The sequence below is a fragment of the Clarias gariepinus genome, chromosome 11 (genome assembly GCF_024256425.1).
Source record: "Clarias gariepinus isolate MV-2021 ecotype Netherlands chromosome 11, CGAR_prim_01v2, whole genome shotgun sequence".
Taxonomy (NCBI): Eukaryota; Metazoa; Chordata; class Actinopteri; order Siluriformes; family Clariidae; genus Clarias; species Clarias gariepinus.
The window spans coordinates 1,978,282-1,997,649 of NC_071110.1; the positions used below are offsets into that span (position 1 = coordinate 1,978,282).

Here is a 19,368-nt window from a genome sequence, read left to right on the forward strand (position 1 = left end):
TGTGACGTAATGACGTAAGGGCGGAGCGCCAGTTAAACCCGGAAGTTAGCTTAACATGACAGGTTAGAGAGGTGTAGTAGTTACAGGGGTTTGTTCTGAGTGTAAACAGGTAAGAATAAAGTGAAATATAGGGCTTTGTTAAACTTTCTAACAACCTCATGTCCACGTGGAGTTAGAGTTATGCCAGTGGAAATTCGCTAAAAATAGTAATAGTAAGTCTAATAATAATAATAATAAGGAGGATCAAAGTGTAAGTGGAGCGGTATGTCTGTGGGCGGCGATCCTCACCTCCTCCTGGGGAGAATTCGCTTCCTGAACCGGTGTATTGAGTGTTTGAGGAGGAGCGAGCCTCTACCGGAGAGTCTGTGCTTCGTGCCGAAGGAGGTCTGCTATAAGATCTGTAGAGACTCTTCATGCAGCTCGGTCTCCTCCTCTTCATCAGCCTCCACATCAGCTGCTGGAACAGGGGGGATTGTTCTCATCCCAGCCTGGGAAAGTCCACACCAGGCTCCGAACAAGAAATCCTGCAAGTTCACCATCGAGCCGAAGAAAGGGAGCTGTATCAGGACCTCGGGGGAGGAGTACTACAACAGCCATGGCCTGTGGGTCAAAATAACTAAGGTAGACTTAACACAGCACATCAAAGCACTTCATCATCATCATCATCATCATCATCATGTGGTCAAGACCCGGGTGTGAGGCGCTACCATGCCTAAGTTCATTTTTTTCTTCTTTTTTTTTTTATCTATGTTCTGTATGTTTGCATTTGAGGTGGTAAAATGTTGCAGTTCCTCTATAATCCTACAGGTGGCGCACTCTAAACTATTCACACTTTTGACAGGCAGTACATCACCCTGGGTTGCTAAGTTTGTTTAGAATTGAAACATTAACTAAATAGTCAGGATTGTGGGGATATTAATAAAACTGTGATATTTACAGAATCGCAATACAAAGTTAAGTATCATGATGACATCGTGTTGGGAGGCCCCCCGGGATTTCAATTCAAATCTTTATTTGTTCAAATTCAATTTTTATTTGTCACATACGCGGTCGTACACAGTACGATATGCAGTGAAATGCTTATGAATTGCTTAATGTTTAAGAAAATAGAACTAAATTCAACTAAGAAAGAATAAAAAATAACTGTACAGTACAAAATGTACAATATAAGAAAAATATATGAAAAAAATAAGAAAAATAGCTGTACAATATAGAAATATAGAATTAATGGAATTTTTGTCACATTCATGCACAGTATGATATGCAGTGAAATGCTTACACGACTGTTTCTTACCTAAAAAAGGAAAGAAAAGAGGCAAGTGACAACAGAAAATAATGCAAAGTATAAAATAGTAAGTTTTGTTACAATATCATAAAGTATAAAATAGAACTATATAAAAGAACACGTGACCGCCGTCCAGACCATTAGTGAAAAATTGTTATATAATACTTCCTTTGTGGCGCATTTATTTTGCAGCAGTTTGTCATGTATAGTGGTGTCAGTGCTTCAAAGTGTCTCGCCCAGGTGAAACAGTGACTTTTCAGATAGGATCATGAGACACCATTTTTTTTCAGAATACTTAATCCCTGCTTCGTTTTTTGTAAATATGCATTTACATTTATATTCTTATCAGATAAAAAGAAACAGATTTGCTAAATACAATTTCACGCCCTTTTATGTCCATAGTGTCTCGTTACTTTTTTAAAATTCAAATCTTTCAACCGTCTTAACTGTCATTCAGATGAAACTCGGCCAATTTAGATTTCACATGAAAAGACATAAACCTGAAAAAGTTTATTATTTTAAAATACAAAATTGTTAAGAAATTGCACCATAAATTTGACATGGTTACGGACACTACATATTTTTTGTTTTTTAAGCTTTTACCAAAAAACAATTTAAGCAACAGTTTTTGCTTAATTTGCATCTTATTCTAATTTTAGTACCAACACTCATGAAGAAATATAAATAATTTGCATTTTAAATGATTATTGTTTAAAGCGGGACATGACAACGCTGGTAAAATGGCCGTTTTTGAGGCTCGTATTAAATCTTTTTTTTTTTTTTTTTTTCAAAACACCTGATGTTAGCAACTTAAACTTTTTAGGGAAGCGATATGGGTAACTTTTATGTTGCATAAACTTCAGATGTAGCTTCTTTGGCCCACACACATTTTCTGTATTATATGTATAACATAAAAAAAAACAAATCAGCCCCAATTTTTATAATTTTTTGCTGTAAATAAATATGTTAATCATCGTTTTATTATCTTTATATATAGATCATGACAATATAAATTGCATAAAACAAATTTTATTATGAAATAAACTATATATATTGTATATAAAAACAGTAGCATGAACACACATTATTTTAAATCAGATTAAAATTGTAAAATTATGTTGTAATAGCGATTATTGGGGGGACAGTCTGTGGTGGGGGGCATTTTAACCAGCTTTACTCTGTGATTTATCAGGTTATTGATTTAAAGGTAACACAGCTCACATTCCCGTGTGTCCTATAATACAGGACTTTATACCTCCAGCGACGTCACTCACTCACTTAATCAATTAAAACAGTTACTGTGGGCATCAATTTGTTAATCATTACCAAGTTAAAAAAAAAAAACTTAAAAACTTGTCAAGTTATGTAGGCTTTTATTATTATTTTAACTATATACAGTTGAGTATTGAGTGCACAGCGAAACGAAACAACGTTCCTCCAGGACTGAGGTGCTTCATACAACATACATTAACAGAAACTAAGAAACGCTAATAGGCTGACTAGTCGAGACCAATTGGGTTTCTTAGTCGGCTGGTTAGTTTTTGACAATTACTGTTGTTCATTGATGTCGGATGCAACACCTTGGTCCTGGAGGTTAGTTATCTGTAAGTTATTGCATCATAATTTTGACCAGCTTATTTATTATATTCTAGCAGGCGTAAACACTCGTTCCTTCACCAGTCCCTCTTTATTGTGTCTCTCCTGAAGTTAACACTACACAAAACATCTCATCACTAACACTGTAGACTCCAGTGTTTCTCCACACATGGAGTATATCTGCTCACCTTTTTTTAAAAAACCTGCCTGGAAGAACGAAGCCCTCCGTGATGGATTAACCCACAGCCGACAGGTCTGCTACCCCGACAGCACTGATGGTACTGATGGTACTGATGGTACTGATGGTTACACATGCTCTGGCATGGGCTCTTCTTTAACAAAACCTGCAACACAGCAGTGATTAATGACTGGTTTCTTTAGGGGAAAACCTGCTGGTGTGTGCAGTCAGAGGAGGCTTCAGACATCACACTGTGGGTTTTCTGACGTGTCACATACAGCTAAAGTTATCACTGCTATTAAAACCTGTAAAAACAATCATAAAAACACATGATCTTATGAATCTACGCTATTTTTTTTTTACCCATTTTTTCAAGTTTGACCTCAGTCATGTTTTTGCATGTAGTTGCATAAAATGAAATAAAATTCAGTTCATCATATTGCCCAGGTTGTGCTAAGAAAGGAATATGTCACTCTGTATATTTATTAAATTGTTATATTTATTAAAACATAATAATGGAAACGATGGCTGAAAATGCTCTGTTTTTTAAGGGCTCTGACAAACAGCGCCAGGTTTGTACAACAAAGAGTGCCTTAAATAGAAATTTTCTTTACATATGGTTAGATGGATGGGAGGGTTAGTAGGTTGGATGTGAAATTAAAAGAAATTTTAAATAAATCAATAAGGGCTTTGGTGGATCAGTGGTAGGTTTCTCACCCAGGTTCGGTTCCCAGTCAATGCACAAACCCCAGCCGGTCCCAGGCCCGCTTTCCATCACGCTGGAAAAGGCGTTGTCCATCACCACACTGTTCTTGGATGGTTGGGAGAAGTTGCTCCCTGTGTTTTAGTTTTGTTCTTTATTCATGGCTGTGGTTCTTTGGCAAAAATGATTGATGTGTGTTTAGGAGCAGATGGAACAGTACCGCAGCGGTGTGGATCTAGAAGAGGGCTGGATCTTGGCGTGTAAACACACAGAAGGTGGGACGAGACTGGTTCCTGTGGAACATCCCGACTCAGTGACCAGACAGCAGCAGCTCTTCGGATTCGACTACAAACCCTGCAACAGGTCTGTACTTCTGTCTGTCTGTTCATGCGCGTGTGTGTTCATGTGTTTACTCAGTATACCTGGTGTTTATGGTGTTGTCAGGTGGGAGGAGGTGGTAGATGCAGAAAACTGTCTCCACCTCGGCGCTCGACCCAAAATCACAGAGAGAGACGAAGCTGCCGTGCAGAAACTCAGGTGGGTTCAGAGCAGGTGAGAAAGGTGATATATCCGTCTGTGCACTTTGTAGCATGTGTAGGTGTTAACGTGTGTGTGTGTGTGTGTGTGTGTGTGCAGGTATATTCCTCCCACCTGGACGTTTGAGTGTGATGAGGATCTGGTTCATTATTTCTACGATCATGTTGGGAAAGAGGACGAGAACCTGGGCAGTGTCAAGCAGTGTGTGAACAACATCGACGTCTCCTCCTGCTCGGTACACACACACACACACACACACACTGTTTTCAGGGTTAGCTTTTATTCTTTAACAAAAATGAAGCCAAAAAATAATTTTAATATCACAAAGGCGATAGTAAGTACCCCCTTATGTAATAGCTTGTATGGGAGATCCACGTTTAGTAGCAATAACTTGAAGTGTCCTTCAGCATCTCACATGGTTTTGGTCCATCATTCTTCACAACATCGCCTCAACTCATTGTGGTTTTCGCTTATACTCAGCTCTCGTAAGGTTCCTTCACAGCATTTCAGTTGGGTTGCGGTCTGGACTTTGACTACACCAGGGGTCGGCAACCCTCGGCTCCGGAGCCACATGTGGCTCTTCCGTCCCTGTGGTTTTTAAATGACGAGTATTTTATTAAATTTTATGTTTTTTTTAATGCAATTCTAAATTTGAACATTATGTTGATCTTGTAACATTAAAATGAAACAGATTAAATTATTAGTCGCTTAAAAGATGCGTCAAAACCGCCGATGCGCGACATCCGCATTTTCAAGCCCCGGTTTCCTTCAGATTGACAGCTGACTGATAAATGAATGATGTCACACATTTAATTTTTAATTTATTAATTTATTTTATTTTTCCCCCCGATTTTCTCCCTATATTAACTCCCCGTCACTAGGAGCTCCCACATTAAGCTACTATACCTCAGTCAGGAGGGCCGAACCACATGATGTCACTGACTTTTTCGAACTCCCACCGTTGGGAGCAGCGTAACACACTATCCTAACACACTACTCCTTCCGCGAGCTCATAGACGCCCCTGATTGGTTGAGGACCTCTCATCAGCTCTCTCTAGACCTCCGGCTGCGAGAGGTTACAGCATCACCCGGGAATCGAACTCGCGATCTCCGAATGCTAGGACGAGTACTGTATCACTGCGCCACTCGGAGGCCCTGAGTATTTTATTTAAAAGTAACCTTCAACCTTCAGCGTCTTTTTTTCAAATTCAAAATGTTTTTGTTGCATGCAGAAATAAGATTTCATTTTCTCTGTAGCAGTTCATTGATTTCATAAATGCAACACACTATAGTTTTTTTTATACGTAGCATAAAGGTTAAAAAAAAAAAGAAACAATATATGCAGCTTTATCTTCATTTTAGATGTCAAAAGGGTTTTGTGGCTCCCGGTGTTTTTTTTTTTTCTGTGGGAAACGGATCTAAATGGCTCTCTGTGTGTGTGTGTGTGTAAGGTTGCCGAGCCCTGGTCTAGGCCTCTCCTAAACCTTGATTCTATGTGGATTTACTGGTGTGATTCGAATTTTTTAATTTTTTTATTTAACCTTTATTTATCCAGGTAAACTGTTTGAGAACCACTTCTTATTTACAAACATGACCTGGCCATCATTGTCCTGTTGCATGACTAAGCTTTATCTGTGGGACAGACAGCCAGTCCTCCTCTAATTGTGCTGTCACGGACTTTAACATTCAGCATGCTCGGTCAGGCCTCTAGGGTCTGAGGTTGTTCTTTGTATTTGAACAATATATCTTCAGACATTATTCAATGTTACTCTGCGCTCCATCGTGTGTGTGTGTGTGTGTGTGTGTGTGAGAGTGTTAATGCGTGTGTTTTTGTGAAGAAGGACCCGAGCGGAGGCGCTGCGTGTCTGACCGACGGAGACACCGAGACGTACTGGGAGAGTGACGGCATGCAGGGACAGCACTGGATACGCTTGCACATGAAGAGAGGAACCGTGGTCAGGTACAACACACACACACACACACAGACACACACACACACCTCTATCTGTTTACATTTACTTTACGTCATTTTGTTGTTTATTTTCAGTAAGTTGTTGTTGAGAGTGGATTCGACGGACGACACCTACATGCCCAAACGCGTGACTGTGTACGGAGGTGAAGGAGACAATCTGAAGAAATACAGCGACGTCACCATAGAAGAGTGAGTTCCTCTCAAAGTCAGTTCACGCTGATAATGAGAATAAAGTCATGAGAACCAAATAAAGGCTCAGAATTACAGCACAAAGTCTGTCTATAATAATAGTAATAATAATAATAATAATATTAATAATAATATTAACTTGCCACTACAGCAATAATCACTAGATGGCGCCAGAACTTAACCATTCCAGACCATAATATACACCAATTCAACACTCGAACAATGTGTAGGGTTTTAACTTTACACCATTAATCTGTCGTCCTGATTGTCATCATGGGCTGTATCTCAAATCAAAACCCCTTAAAAATCTAAATATACTGTGTCATGTTTGGTGTGTGTGTGTGTGTGTGCAGTAATCTGATCGGAGAGGTGTGTGTGTTAGAAGACATGACCACACACTTACCCATCATCGAGATCCGTATTGAGGAGTGTAGAGGTGAGAAACACACACACACACACACACACACACACACACACTCTGTAATGATTCGTACACACACTCTGGTACGGTGGCCGAGAATTGCAAAGCAAAATAACAAAACCGAAAACAATAACAAATAAAAAAAACAAACAAAAAAAAAACCTGAAAACTAAATAACAACCAAAAACAAAATAACAAAACCGAATACAAAATACCAAAAAAGAAAACGCAACGACGATTCACTCAAACCGGAAAAGGTAGGTACAGTTTGCGAACTAAATTCTTATCGCTGATTGGATGAGACATCTGCCACTCATTGTCCAATCAGCGGTGAGAATCAACACGCCTATGTGTGGTTTGCGAATGAAATTCTTATTGCTGATCTTCAGTGGCTGATGTCTCGTCCAATCAGCGGTAAGGATGTAATTCTCAAACCACACCTACCATTTTTGGCTTGTTGATTCTTACTGCTGATTGGACAAGACATCTGTCACTCAAAATATACAGGAAGTACTGCAGCCACACGGATATTTAGATATATTTTCATTTAAAGATTAATTTCAGTATTTTAGTTACTAAGTTGTGTTAAATGAGCTTTAAAAATTATTCTGACTTCAATTGGTCTTCGATTGAAATACTTCTTGTATGTCTTCAGTGACAGATGTCTCATCCAATCAGCGATAAGAATTTAATTTGCGAACTCTACCTACCTTTTCCGGTTTACTTTAAATTGTTGTGTTTTTTTCATTTGGTATTTTGTTTCTGGATGTCGTTGTGTTTTCTGATTTGTTATATTGTATTCGGTTTTGTTATTTTGTTCTGCACTTCTCAGCCACCGTACTTGGGTTAGTAGACGTTACTCTGTAACACAGTCTGATCCCAGAGCAGTGTGTGATCCTGACCCTGGGCTTCAGTTTGATTATCGTAATAGGTTGCCATGGTTACAGATGTACATTAAAGCCTGTGTGTGTGTGTGTGTTGTGTGTCAGACGGCGGGATTGACGTGAGGATCAGAGGGCTGAAGATTAAATCCTCATGTGAGAGAGACCTGGGTCTGAACGCCGACGTGTTCAAGTCATCCAACCTGGTGCGCTACCCGCGACTGGAGGGCACGCCGCCTGACGTCCTGTACCGCCGCATGCTGGTTATCCTGAGGTAGCACCATCAAACAAGGCTTTAATATTTATAAGTAACGAGACTCAAAGTGACTCATTATATCCAGAGTGTGTGTGTGTGTGTGTGTTTTGCTCAGTTTTAGTTTTACTCCAAATGTGCTGATGTGTGTGATGTGTGTGATGTTTGTGCAGGTTCATCACTATCCTGGACAGTCTCCTCCCTCACCTGGTTCCTGCGTGGGACTACAGCCTCGGCACCTTCAGTCAGATTAAAGTGAGAAGCCACGCCCACTGCCAGTCAACACTAATACACTCCTATATGCTATAGAAACATGGGATGTTACAGACACATTCTTCAGTGGAGCGAGCTCTCATTAGCATGGACACACTAATATTAACCTGTGATACAGTCAGAGCTGCTGTGATGGAGAATGAAGTTTCACCTCCTGACCAATCAGAGAGCGGAACTCAGTAACAATTTTTAAATGTAGTAATAACAAATAACGTAATATAGTTAATCTTCCTGTAGAATATAAAGCAGTTCCTGTTGCTGTCGAAGCGTCGCTCAGCTCTCATCATTCAGTGTCTAAAGGACTCGGAGTCGAGTAAACCCAGCTTCATGCCCCGCCTCTACATTAACCGCCGCCTGGCCATGGAGCACCGCGACAACCCCAACCTCGACCCCAACTGCAAACACGCCGTCTTCACTCAGGTAACACACACACACACGCAGTTGGTTCATCTAGATTACATAAATATTTAATTCTTTATTTCTGTTGAATTCTGATTAATTTGAATTTGACTCTTGTTTGACTCAGTGATGGTGATAGTGAAAGTCTGATAGATAATCAGAAATTCTTAATCGGCGTCTGATGCTCTCTGGTTGTGTTACTGCTTTCCGTTCTCGGGGGGACCCCAGGATCCAAGTTTTATTTTCTGTTTAATTCTTAATCTCATTCTCATTTTTATTCCTTCTTGGATTTGATGTAGGAAATCTGAATCTGGCTCTTGTTTGAAACTCGATTATGCTCACATAAGACTCATTAAACACTCCGATTCCGGGTGATACCGCGTTCATTAGCTGGGAGTCTAGATTAGCCTTGGGATGGCTATACAGGAGGTAGTATACCAGAATGCCTATTAGCCAGGCTGCCCGCCGCGGCCAAAATAAATCAGTCGCATCTCAAAGTTATTCGTCAAATGACCACCAGGTGGCGCAACAGGATGTTTTGCTAAATGTCTGCAATTGTCGCAGTTTTTAGAGCTTAAGCCATAAAATGGTTATAACGATATATTGTATTGAAGAAAGACTACAGTGATTTCCACGACCGAGTACTTTATACAACTAACATGAAAAATCAGGACCACAGCTATTAACATTTATTGAACAATAATGAAAAATGAAAAATGTTGGTTATATGTTGTTTAGACAGACAATCAAGTTCACTAGCTGACAATTTTATTTGTACAAAAAATTACCTGTTATATAGCCTCTCTCTGTTTTTATCTGGTTATTGTTATGTTACTGTTTTTCTGTTTACAAATGGGGACCTGGCTACGGCTAAGTTAGGGAAGAGAAATTTGTTAAAAAAAAAAGCAATGATAATATATATAAACTGATGAGAGTTTGTGTTGTGTGTGTCAGGTGTACGAGGGTTTGAAGCCATCGGATAAATATGAGAAAACTCTGGATTACAGGTACGATGCTCTGGTCTTAACCTCATTGCTGTCAGTGTCAATGGTTAATAACACACTCGCCCAGTGTGTAACGCTAAGTTATAATGATCTTATGATGTAGGTGGCCTGCGCGACATGATCAGTGGTGGGAATGTAAATTTATCGCAGAGGGAATCATCGATCAAGGTAATGTCACACCACAGCTGACGTGTCTTACTGAGCAGCAGCTTTTTACTGTAATGATAATGACATGAGTATTGATGTATCAGTACACCTCTGGGTTTGTGTGTGAGTATGTTTATATTTGTGTGTATGTTTATATTTGTGTGTGTAGGTGGAGGTTTTCGGGACAGTCTGGCTGACATGTCTGAGGAGCTCTGTCCCAGTTCAGCCGAATGTCCAATCCCACTCCCATTCTTCATCAGAACCTCCAACCAGGTATTCATTATGTTTACAGCGCGGCGCTGCTGAATTCTGCTCTCTTTTCCGACTAAAGGTGTTGATGAATTTTCTATACCAGCAGCTCTGACAGTAGTACAGGTTTATATTAATGCACTTACTGTCACGGGCAAGACAGAACTGGTGACCCAACAGCAGACAGAGGCAAAGAGAAGTTTAGAGAATATATTAGACAGGTGACGTACGTGGAGTCCTTAGAACCGGGATGTTAAGCGGGATGTGAGGAGAACCCAACTGAGCACTGCAGAAAGTTTTGGATCAAAGACAGAGTGAACACAGTCACTAATTCGAGAGTGATGGTCGAGAATACAGACAGGGTCGATACCTCGGTTTATCCAGAGAGAAAATATCCAATTCAAAGCGAAAGCCAAATCAAAGTCAATTAAAGATCTTCGAGTCATGCCAGGTTATTCAGCAACGAGAGCGTTCAAGTCCAGAAGCATGATTTAAATTCAAAGTTTGTATGACAGACGAGTTCATGCACAGAAGAAAATGCAGAAATAGATGGTAATGCAGGAGGCAAAGACGAAAGATGAAATCCGAGAAATCAGCAGAGTTAAGGGCACGAAACCAGAGGTTTGATCAGGGTAATATGGAAAGAAGCGTTTATGCATCACAAGGTGGAGGGTTGGAGGAGTCCAACAGTGCAGAGGCATCAGAATCAGCTTGGTGATGGTGAAGGGACTGATGAATCTAGGAGACAGCTTGCAAGAGATTGGTTTAATGGGGAAGTCACAAGTGGAAAGGATGACTATTTGACCCACTCGGTAGTTTGGTGCATCGGGACGGTGTAGGTCTGTAGGTTTAGCCATGTTCTTTTGCACTTGCATACACAAAAGCTTGTGCCAAAGGAACTTCCTTTTCCTGATGCGGGTGCAAGGTAAGTTGATAATCTGGACACTAGAAGGCACCTAAGAGACCAGTGGTAGATGTAGGCAAGGAATTATGGGCACACTCAACAGGGTAACATTTGACTCCAAAAATGGGGTTCCTTAGAGGTCAAACATCAAATAGTTGTCTCTGTGTCTTAATTGGCTCTCTTTGCGCCTGGCTGTTTGCCTGGGAGTAATATCCTGAAGATAGATTATGGGTGGCGTTGACCAGAATTGGGTGGAGAATAGGGGCATGTGGTCAAAAGTGATGACCACAGATAGTCCATGAAAATGGAACACATGGGAAATGAGTAGGTCAGCAGTCTCTTTGAATGAAGGGAGCCTAAGCAGAGGTACACAATGACGTGTACAGCATAAGAAAAGCCGTTTGAGTGTGATGTGGGACTTACAAGCACTCCCGAGAGGTCTGAGAAGGTCAACTGGGATTTTGTTGATGGACTTGTTTTTGGAGTAAACGTCGCAGACACTTACAAAACTTCGAGTGCCTTCATTATTGTGGTGGGCCACCAAAAATGCTGCTGGGAAAGGGCAAGTGTGAGTGCCCCACCTGGGTGGCTGGCCAGTCTTGAGTTTGTGACCCCATTCCAGGCCACATGGGTGCTTCGCCAGTGGGACATGATCTTGCCAGGCAGTGTCTCAGATAGGTTACTGTTTGACCTGAGTCTCAATGTTCAACATGGCTGAGCCAATGAGACATTGTGGTGGTAAGTAGGTTGTCTCAAAGGTCTAATCTGTGATGGGGAGAAAACTGCAGAGAGTGCGCATCAGGTTTTTGTTCTTGGAATCAGATTGGCAGGACAGTGAAAAGATGAACCTAAGGAAGACTATCTAGCTTGCTATGAATTTAGCTGTTGGCTGCCTTGAAATACTCCAAGTTTTTAATAGTCAGTCCAGATGAGAAACGGAATCTAGGTCATCTCAAGCCAGTGCTTTTATTCCTCCAGAGCAAGCTTCACTGTTAACAACTCTCTGTCAATAATGTCATACCGTCCCCTTTGCTTGGGAGGGTCGGTGAGAGAAAAAAACATCTGTTGGTGACCTCTGAGACAACACTGCTCCTTCTCCAGATCTGAGGCTTCCACATCTTGGAAACTGGAAGGAATGATCAGGTTGTGTGGGGATAAAAGCAGTGATGAATCTGTCCTTCAGTTCTGAGAGAGACCACTGAAAGGGAGATTTGTGATAAACAAATAATAAGATGTAATATTCATACTGGAGTAAAGTTATATTATCGATCCTACATTCTAATAATGTTTTTTTTAATTACTTTTTTGGTAATGCTCATTACTCTAAAAATTTATGTTTCTGTTTCAGTGATTCATGTGTGTCTGTGTGTTTTGTTTTAGGGAGCGGGTGAAGCGAGAGATTTTTATGTGCCGAACCCGTCGTGTCGAGATTTCCAGAAGTTTGAGTGGATCGGGCAGCTGATGGGTGCGGCACTCCGAGGGAAAGACTTCCTGGTACCTGAGGCTTTATCTTCTTCATCTTATTGCAGTAAAACAATTTTCTTTTATCAGGGATTAGAGGATTATTTAGATGGTACAGTGAAAGTGTCAAATCATGCGCGCGCACACACACACACACATACACACTCTTAACTTTGGCTCAGTTGTAATCATGTGACGCTCTGCGTCAAAACAAGGAGCGCATGCGTGATACATGATACTCGGTGCTTGTAAACCAAGGCAGTGCTTGTTTTTCAAGTCAAAATTATTTAAAAATCTTTAGGCGTTGCGGCTTGTAACAGCGTCTTGTGGAATACTCGTAAACCGCATTACTCGCAATCCGAGGTTCCACTGTACGCTTAACGGGGGTCAACAGCAGCTCTCCGATGATGGTGGTGTTGGTGGAGGCGTTCAGGTTTCTGCGTAAGCCTAGCCAGTTTTGACCTTGGAGTAAAGGTACTGGTAAGTTTGGAAGCACATCTGCGATGACAGCATGTTTGCCTCATCAATGCGTATATAGGAGATCTGTAGGGACTTATACTGCAGCGCATTCAGTGGGACGAACAAGGGGAGAGATAGTGAAGACAATTCCTATGTCTAGGAAAGCCGGAAAGGGATTTTCCCCTCACGCCGACCCTTGTCATCAGGCCCTTCCATCGTTGGAGTATCTGAGCCCTCTAGGGAATGCTTTAGTTGATTCTGGCTGCATCAAGTAAGGATCTCTGTCTTTAGTTGCTCATAATCCTCTGCTTCTTCTGAAGCTAAGGAGAAGTACATCTGCTATGCTTCTCCGGTGAGCAGTGAAATGAGAATAGCACTTTACTTCCTAAGTGTGTGGTCATCTCTTCTCCACTGCAGTTCCCTCAAACATTTGGAGATAGGCTTCCACACTGAACTTTAGCCTTTCATATGTCTGCTGCAGCTGGGTGAGCTCTGGGTTAGTCACCTATGGTGTCTGGGTCAGCTGTTTTAGAAGGATCTGCTGCTGAATTCTGGCCTACAGTAGGTGGCTGAGGTTCTGATGTGCCCTTGCGTCTCCGTTGGCTGCATGCATTCTCCACTAGTTTAAAGCGTTTAGCTAAAAAGGCCAGTTTACGGATACACAGAGACACAGAAAAACTGTACAAGTGCTCTTTTATTTACAAAGATGCAGGGGAAGTGTAGTGGAGAATGGATGAGAAAGAGTGCAAGGTGCATCTGATGCAGGGTCAGAACCTTCAATGAGATCGACGGCTCGGCAGGTGTACTTGTTGGATATGATCTGTCGAGGCTGAAGGCGTGGATCTGACCACATGGACTCATCTACATGAAAATATTCACTTACCTAAGAAAAAAGCAAAAATAAGAAAATATTTCAAATAATTGAAATGAGAAGGTATGATCGTGAAAACAGTCAAAGAAATTGGTACAGGGCCACCTTCTTACGTGAGGCCCAATTTACATAAATCTGGAAAGCCTGTCAGACTAACATCAGTTATTTATTTTGGTCTAAATTTTTGTTTAGAATACTTTTGTTGGTCCTGTCTATTTAAACAAGAAGAAAAATATCGGTCGAACTGGGGTGAGACAGAAAGAAATAATAATCATAATTAATATATCAAGTTAGAAATGTTTCAATAATCACAAGAAGTAAATGTATATAAATAACAAAATTATAATGTAAATTATTAAATAAATAATAGACTATATATATTATATATTTATACATATATTAAAGCTTTTTTAAGTTCACTATTTATTTTTCAGTTTGGTCTTGATAGTTTGTGTGTGTGTTCAGGTGCTGGCGCTGCCTGGTCTGGTGTGGAAGCAGCTCATCGGTGAAACTGTCAGCTGGAATGAAGATTTTCCTGCGGTCGACTCTGTGCTGGTCAGACACACACACACACACACACCCAAACACACACACACACACACACATCAGAATAATCACGAACACAAAGCAACAAGATCATTAATATTGCAAATTAATTAATTAATATCAGTGTATTGGAGAACAAGGTGTGTGTGTGTGTGTGTGTGTGTGTGAGCTGCCCATAGTACTGTAAGCTTTAAATGTGCAATGAAAAGAAGTGCAGGGTTGTGTGTGTTTAATTCAATTCAATTTTATTTTATTTTTATAGCGCTTTTAACAATTGTCATTGTCCCAAAGCAGCTTTACACAATCAGAAGAATTATTTAAGTTTGTATGGAATTTGAATGTGTATGAATCAAAATGGTCAGATAGTCCCTGGTGATCAAGCCGAGGGCGACAGTGGCAAGGAAAAACTCCCTGAGACGGTAATGGAGAGAAACCTTGAGAGGAACCAGACTCAACAGGGAACCCATCCTCATTTGGGTGAAACAGAGAGCAGGAATTGATCTGCATTCATACTGTGTGTTAGGTGGCAGGCAGTTCAGCATAACAGTTAATGTTAATTAATGTTAATATGGAGTTCAGTTAGTTATTGAAAACTCAGGTAGACTTGTATAAAGTTCCAGTCCTGAACTATTGAACAGCATAACTAAAAGGGAGAGCCAGAAGGAAACGCAGACATGAGGGCTCCCTGAGATGTAAAGCAACCAATCACCTCACCGTCAACAAACCTGAGTGATCAATGAGAGTGAGGAAGACAGCATCTAAACATACCAGTTCACCTAATACTCTACGTCCATGAGTCCCCCAGATCTGCTCCTTTACCTAAGGCTAATCTATTTATAAAAATGCTTGGCTAAATAAATAGGTTTTTAGCCTGGACTTAAACACTGAGACTGTGTCTGAGTCCCAAACACTAATTGGAAGACTATTCCATAATTTCGGGGCTTTGTAAGAAAAAGCTCCGCCCCCAGCTGTAGTTTTCATAATTCGCGGTACTGATAAGCAACCTGCATCCTTTGATCGAAGTAGGCGTGGCGATTCGTAAGACACTAGCAGTTCGCTCAGGTACTGCGGTGCGAGACCATTCAATCCTTTATATGTCAAAAGAAGTATTTTAAAATCAATGCGAAATTTCACAGGGAGCCAATAAAGTGAAAATAAGATAGGTGTGATGTGCTCGTATCTTCTGGTTCTAGTGAGGACTCTCATTCGGACTAGCTGAAGCTTGTTTATGCACCTAGTTGAACAACCAGACAGTAAGTCATTACAATTGTCCAACCTAGAGGTGATAAAAGCATGAACTAGTTTTTCTGCATCGTTTAGCTACAATATATTTCTTATCTTGCCAATATTTCTGAGGTGAAAGAATGCTATCCTGGTAATATTATCTACATGAGCTTCAAATGATAGGCTGGAATCTATTATCACACGGAGGTCTTTTTTACTGTTACACTTGATGGAACAGAAAGGCCATTTAAAGTTACAGAGTGATGTAGAATCTTACTTTTAGCTGTATGTGGTCCTATGACTAGAACTTCTGTCTTATCTAGATTATGCAGAAGGAAGTTAATTAGCATCTAATTTCTTATGTCCTGCACACATTGCTCAACTTTAGTAAGCTGGTTTATCTCATCAGGTTTTGCTGAGACATATAACTGTGTGTCATCACATAACAGTGAAAACTAATACCATTCTTATGGATTATGTTGCCCAAAGAAAGCATATAAATGGAAGAAAGCAGTGGGCCTAAAATTGAACCCTGTGGAACACCAAACTCCACTAGAGAACATTCAGAATAATCACCATTTAAGTCTACATACTAATACTAATCGGTCAAATAGGATCTGAGCCAGGAGAGGGCTGTACACTTAATTCCTACTACATTTTCTAATCTGTGAAGAAGAATACTATGATCAATGATGTCAAAAGCTGCACTGAGGTTGAGTAATACAAGCATGGTTACACAACCTTAATCAGAGGCCAATAGGAGGTCATTTACTACTTTAACGAGTGCTGTCTCTGTGCTGTGATGAGGCCTAAATCCTGACTGATAGTTCATGTATGCCATTTCTATGTAGATATGAGCGTAGCTGCTCCGCTACTATCTTTTCCAGAATCTTAGAGATAAAGGGGAGGTTTGATATTGGCCTGTAATTGGACAGCTGACAGGGGTCAAGGTCAGGTTTCTTTATAATCGGTTTAATAACTGCTAATTTAAAAGATTTTGGAACATAACCAATGCTGAGTGAAGAATTAATTATTCTCAACGGGGGTTCTGTTATTGCTGGTACTATCTGTTTAAGAAAATGTGTTGGTACAGGATCTAATATACAGGTTGATGAATTTGCAGAGTGAAATTTGTTCATTCTCTTCAAGGGGAGTAAAGTATTTTTAAGTTCTGATCTGACATGGCTAGTTTAACATCTGCATAACTTACATTGTTTGGTTTCAAAGCCTCAATTTTAAGCCTAATATTTACAATTTTATTTTTAAAAAAGTTCATGAAGTCCTCACTATTACACAAAGTTGTTGTGGAAATTTCTGCAGTTTAGTGTCTCTGTGTCCTGATTCAGCTCAGGAAAATGATCTCTCTCAGTTAGTCAGTTAGTGTGTGTGTGTGTGTAGGTGAAGCTGTTAGATGCCATGGAGCACATGGACAAAGCGACGTTTGAGTTTAAGTTTGGTCAGGAGCTGGTGTACAGCACGCCGCTGAGCGACGGCCGTCTGGTCGAGCTCATACCTGGAGGAAGCTCGGTGGTCGTGCGCTACGAGGACCGTGTGGAGTTCACCCATCTGGTGCAGAAAGCCCGGCTGGAGGAGAGTCGAGAGCAGGTACCACACACACACACACCTGTACACATTTGTACACATATAAAAATACCAAAAACATACTTGAATACACATGAACACACTACAAGTATGCATGCATCCACTTACGACCACATGTTAGCACACCTGGACTGGACATCTGTACTGTAATGAACACCGTCATTTTGTCTGGCTTTATTAAGAAGTATTAAGTAAAAATACTACTTAATAATACAATATTATTATTATTATTATTCCAGTTAGCTGCCATACAGGCAGGTCTGATGAAGGTGGTTCCTCAGGCTGTACTGGATCTTCTGACGTGGCAGGAAGTGGAGAAGAAAGTGTGTGGAGATCCAGAGATCACTGTGGAGGCTCTGAAACGACTGAGTGAGTTACTGATTTAAGTATCATTTTTATTTATGCAAAATGTAATTATTCTAACTCTATTATATCATATTACTCTGTAATGATAATGACGGTGTTTGTAAGAGTGATGGTCTTTAATAATGTTGATGTTTGTCATAATTATAGTGTTTAACAATGACTGTATTTTTAATAATGCTGGTGTTTGTAATAAGGAAGGTGTTTGTTCTCTCTCAGCTCGTTATGAGGATTTGGATCAGAATGACGTCAGGGTGCAGCACATGTGGGAGGCGCTAACCAACTTCACCAACGGTCAGTAAATTTCTCATTTCTCATCCACCTGCACACACTGCACGACTTCCACCCTGACTGTCACCTCAAACACCGAGCTTCAGCGCGGCTGCAACAACAGAAACCTCAAGCTAATTGGTTACTGTACATTTAGACACTTTACCCAGAAAGACTTACATAATTGCATTAAAGTTTCCAGTATTAAATATATCCTTACACTGGTTCACTAGATTATCAACTAGAAGTATCTTCAGTCAAATCTGAATGTAGATGAATATTCATGTTAGATAAGCTTTAGAGAAGGTGCTTGTCAGGCGACTAACACACTCTAGACCTTTACAAGCGCTCAGTATTACTGATCCTTTAAACACGAGCTCTGTGTGTTGTGTGTGTTTGTCAGAGGACCGAAGCAGATTCCTTCGGTTTGTGACGGGACGAAGTCGTCTTCCTGCACCCATCTACATCTTTCCTGATAAACAAGGGTAAACAACACTGCATGTGTTTGTGTGCGTTTGTTATATCCAGCCTTACTTTAATACTTTTATTGTGTATTATTGTGTATCCAGGTCTGAAACCTCAGATGCTCTTCCTCAGTCCTCGACCTGTTCCAGCACACTTTATTTACCAAAATACCCAAGGTGAATTCATTGATATCTATCTATTTATGGATATTACTGCCTGGGTTTAAGGATTGAATCAAATTTAAATGGTTTGTGACTTTCCTTGTGCAGTGCTAAGGTGTGTGAGGAGAAACTTCGCTACGCTGCGTATAACTGCGTGGCCATCGACACAGATATGAGTCCATGGGAAGAATGACAGATACACGCCATCAGTATTTTAACACAAATCTACACAATTACACCTTTAAGCATCTGTACTATCGCCATATAAACTGCTGTATAAAATAAAACATTATAAAAACGAATGCAGTTTAAGCTGCAGGGACACACCACCTACAGTGTCTTGTTTCTTTTATTTTAAATGCAGATCTGTTTATGTCACATGTTTTGCCGTTGTTTCGGACACAGGAAGGACATCAGTTCTTCACTGACCCTGTGTGCCTCACCCACAGCCATAGTGATGTGTCACACACTGTTGCCATGAATACAGACCTTAAAGTGCTCTCTGTAAGATCTCTTTATTCAATAAATTTAATTCAATCTAATTCAGCTAACCCTATTCATCCCCTAGAGGCAATTTAAGAGCATGCGGAAAAGTTAAATGAAAGAATACTGAAAAGGAAAGGGGAGAAAGAAATTAGCTAAATCAGCTATAAAGCTGATATATAGCTTTAAAATAAATGTAGTGCTATAGTACAGTATATGGGGCAAATTAGCTCTTTAAATACAACAGACTTACAGAACACAAAGTATGCATAAAGGAGGACTTCAGTAATACTTTACAAAGTTGAATAATTGTCCCAACAGTGTTTTTAAAAAATACCACAGCCATGTCCTGAACACATCTCTAAAGATTCTCAGTTGTTCAAGTTAGGTTAAGTGCTGTGGACATTGTCGCAAAGCAGGTTTACAGAAAGAAAAATTCTCTTCATAAATTAGAAAAATGTAAGGAAAGAGA

The 19,368-nt window shown here is 40.3% G+C and overlaps 1 protein-coding gene across 1 annotated transcript; it reads left to right on the plus strand.

Annotated features, from left to right (window-relative positions):
* Positions 1-50: 50 nt before the first annotated feature.
* LOC128533509 (E3 ubiquitin-protein ligase HECTD3-like) lies at positions 51-18,742 on the plus strand. Its single transcript, XM_053507794.1, has 21 exons — positions 51-621; positions 3,965-4,125; positions 4,207-4,299; positions 4,399-4,534; positions 6,138-6,259; positions 6,347-6,460; positions 6,814-6,896; positions 7,871-8,036; positions 8,189-8,270; positions 8,526-8,708; positions 9,642-9,694; positions 9,795-9,859; positions 10,008-10,111; positions 12,372-12,485; positions 14,248-14,337; positions 16,951-17,157; positions 17,394-17,523; positions 17,737-17,811; positions 18,191-18,272; positions 18,357-18,428; positions 18,522-18,742. Exons 1-21 carry the CDS (start codon positions 265-267, stop codon positions 18,604-18,606), a joined length of 2,574 nt encoding a protein of 857 aa, XP_053363769.1. The 5' UTR covers positions 51-264; the 3' UTR covers positions 18,607-18,742.
* Positions 18,743-19,368: the final 626 nt, after the last annotated feature.

What these genes read in the sequence shown, in the direction of transcription:
- LOC128533509 (XM_053507794.1), top strand. Translation starts at nt 265, where the DNA reads ATGTCTGTGGGCGGCGATCCTCACCTCCTCCTGGGGAGAATTCGCTTC. An exon ending in TCATCAGAACCTCCAACCAG is followed by an intron (nt 10,112 to 12,371) that starts GTATTCATTATG and finishes GTTTTGTTTTAG; the next exon opens with GGAGCGGGTGAAGCGAGAGA. An exon ending in GCTAACCAACTTCACCAACG is followed by an intron (nt 17,812 to 18,190) that starts GTCAGTAAATTT and finishes TGTGTTTGTCAG; the next exon opens with AGGACCGAAGCAGATTCCTT.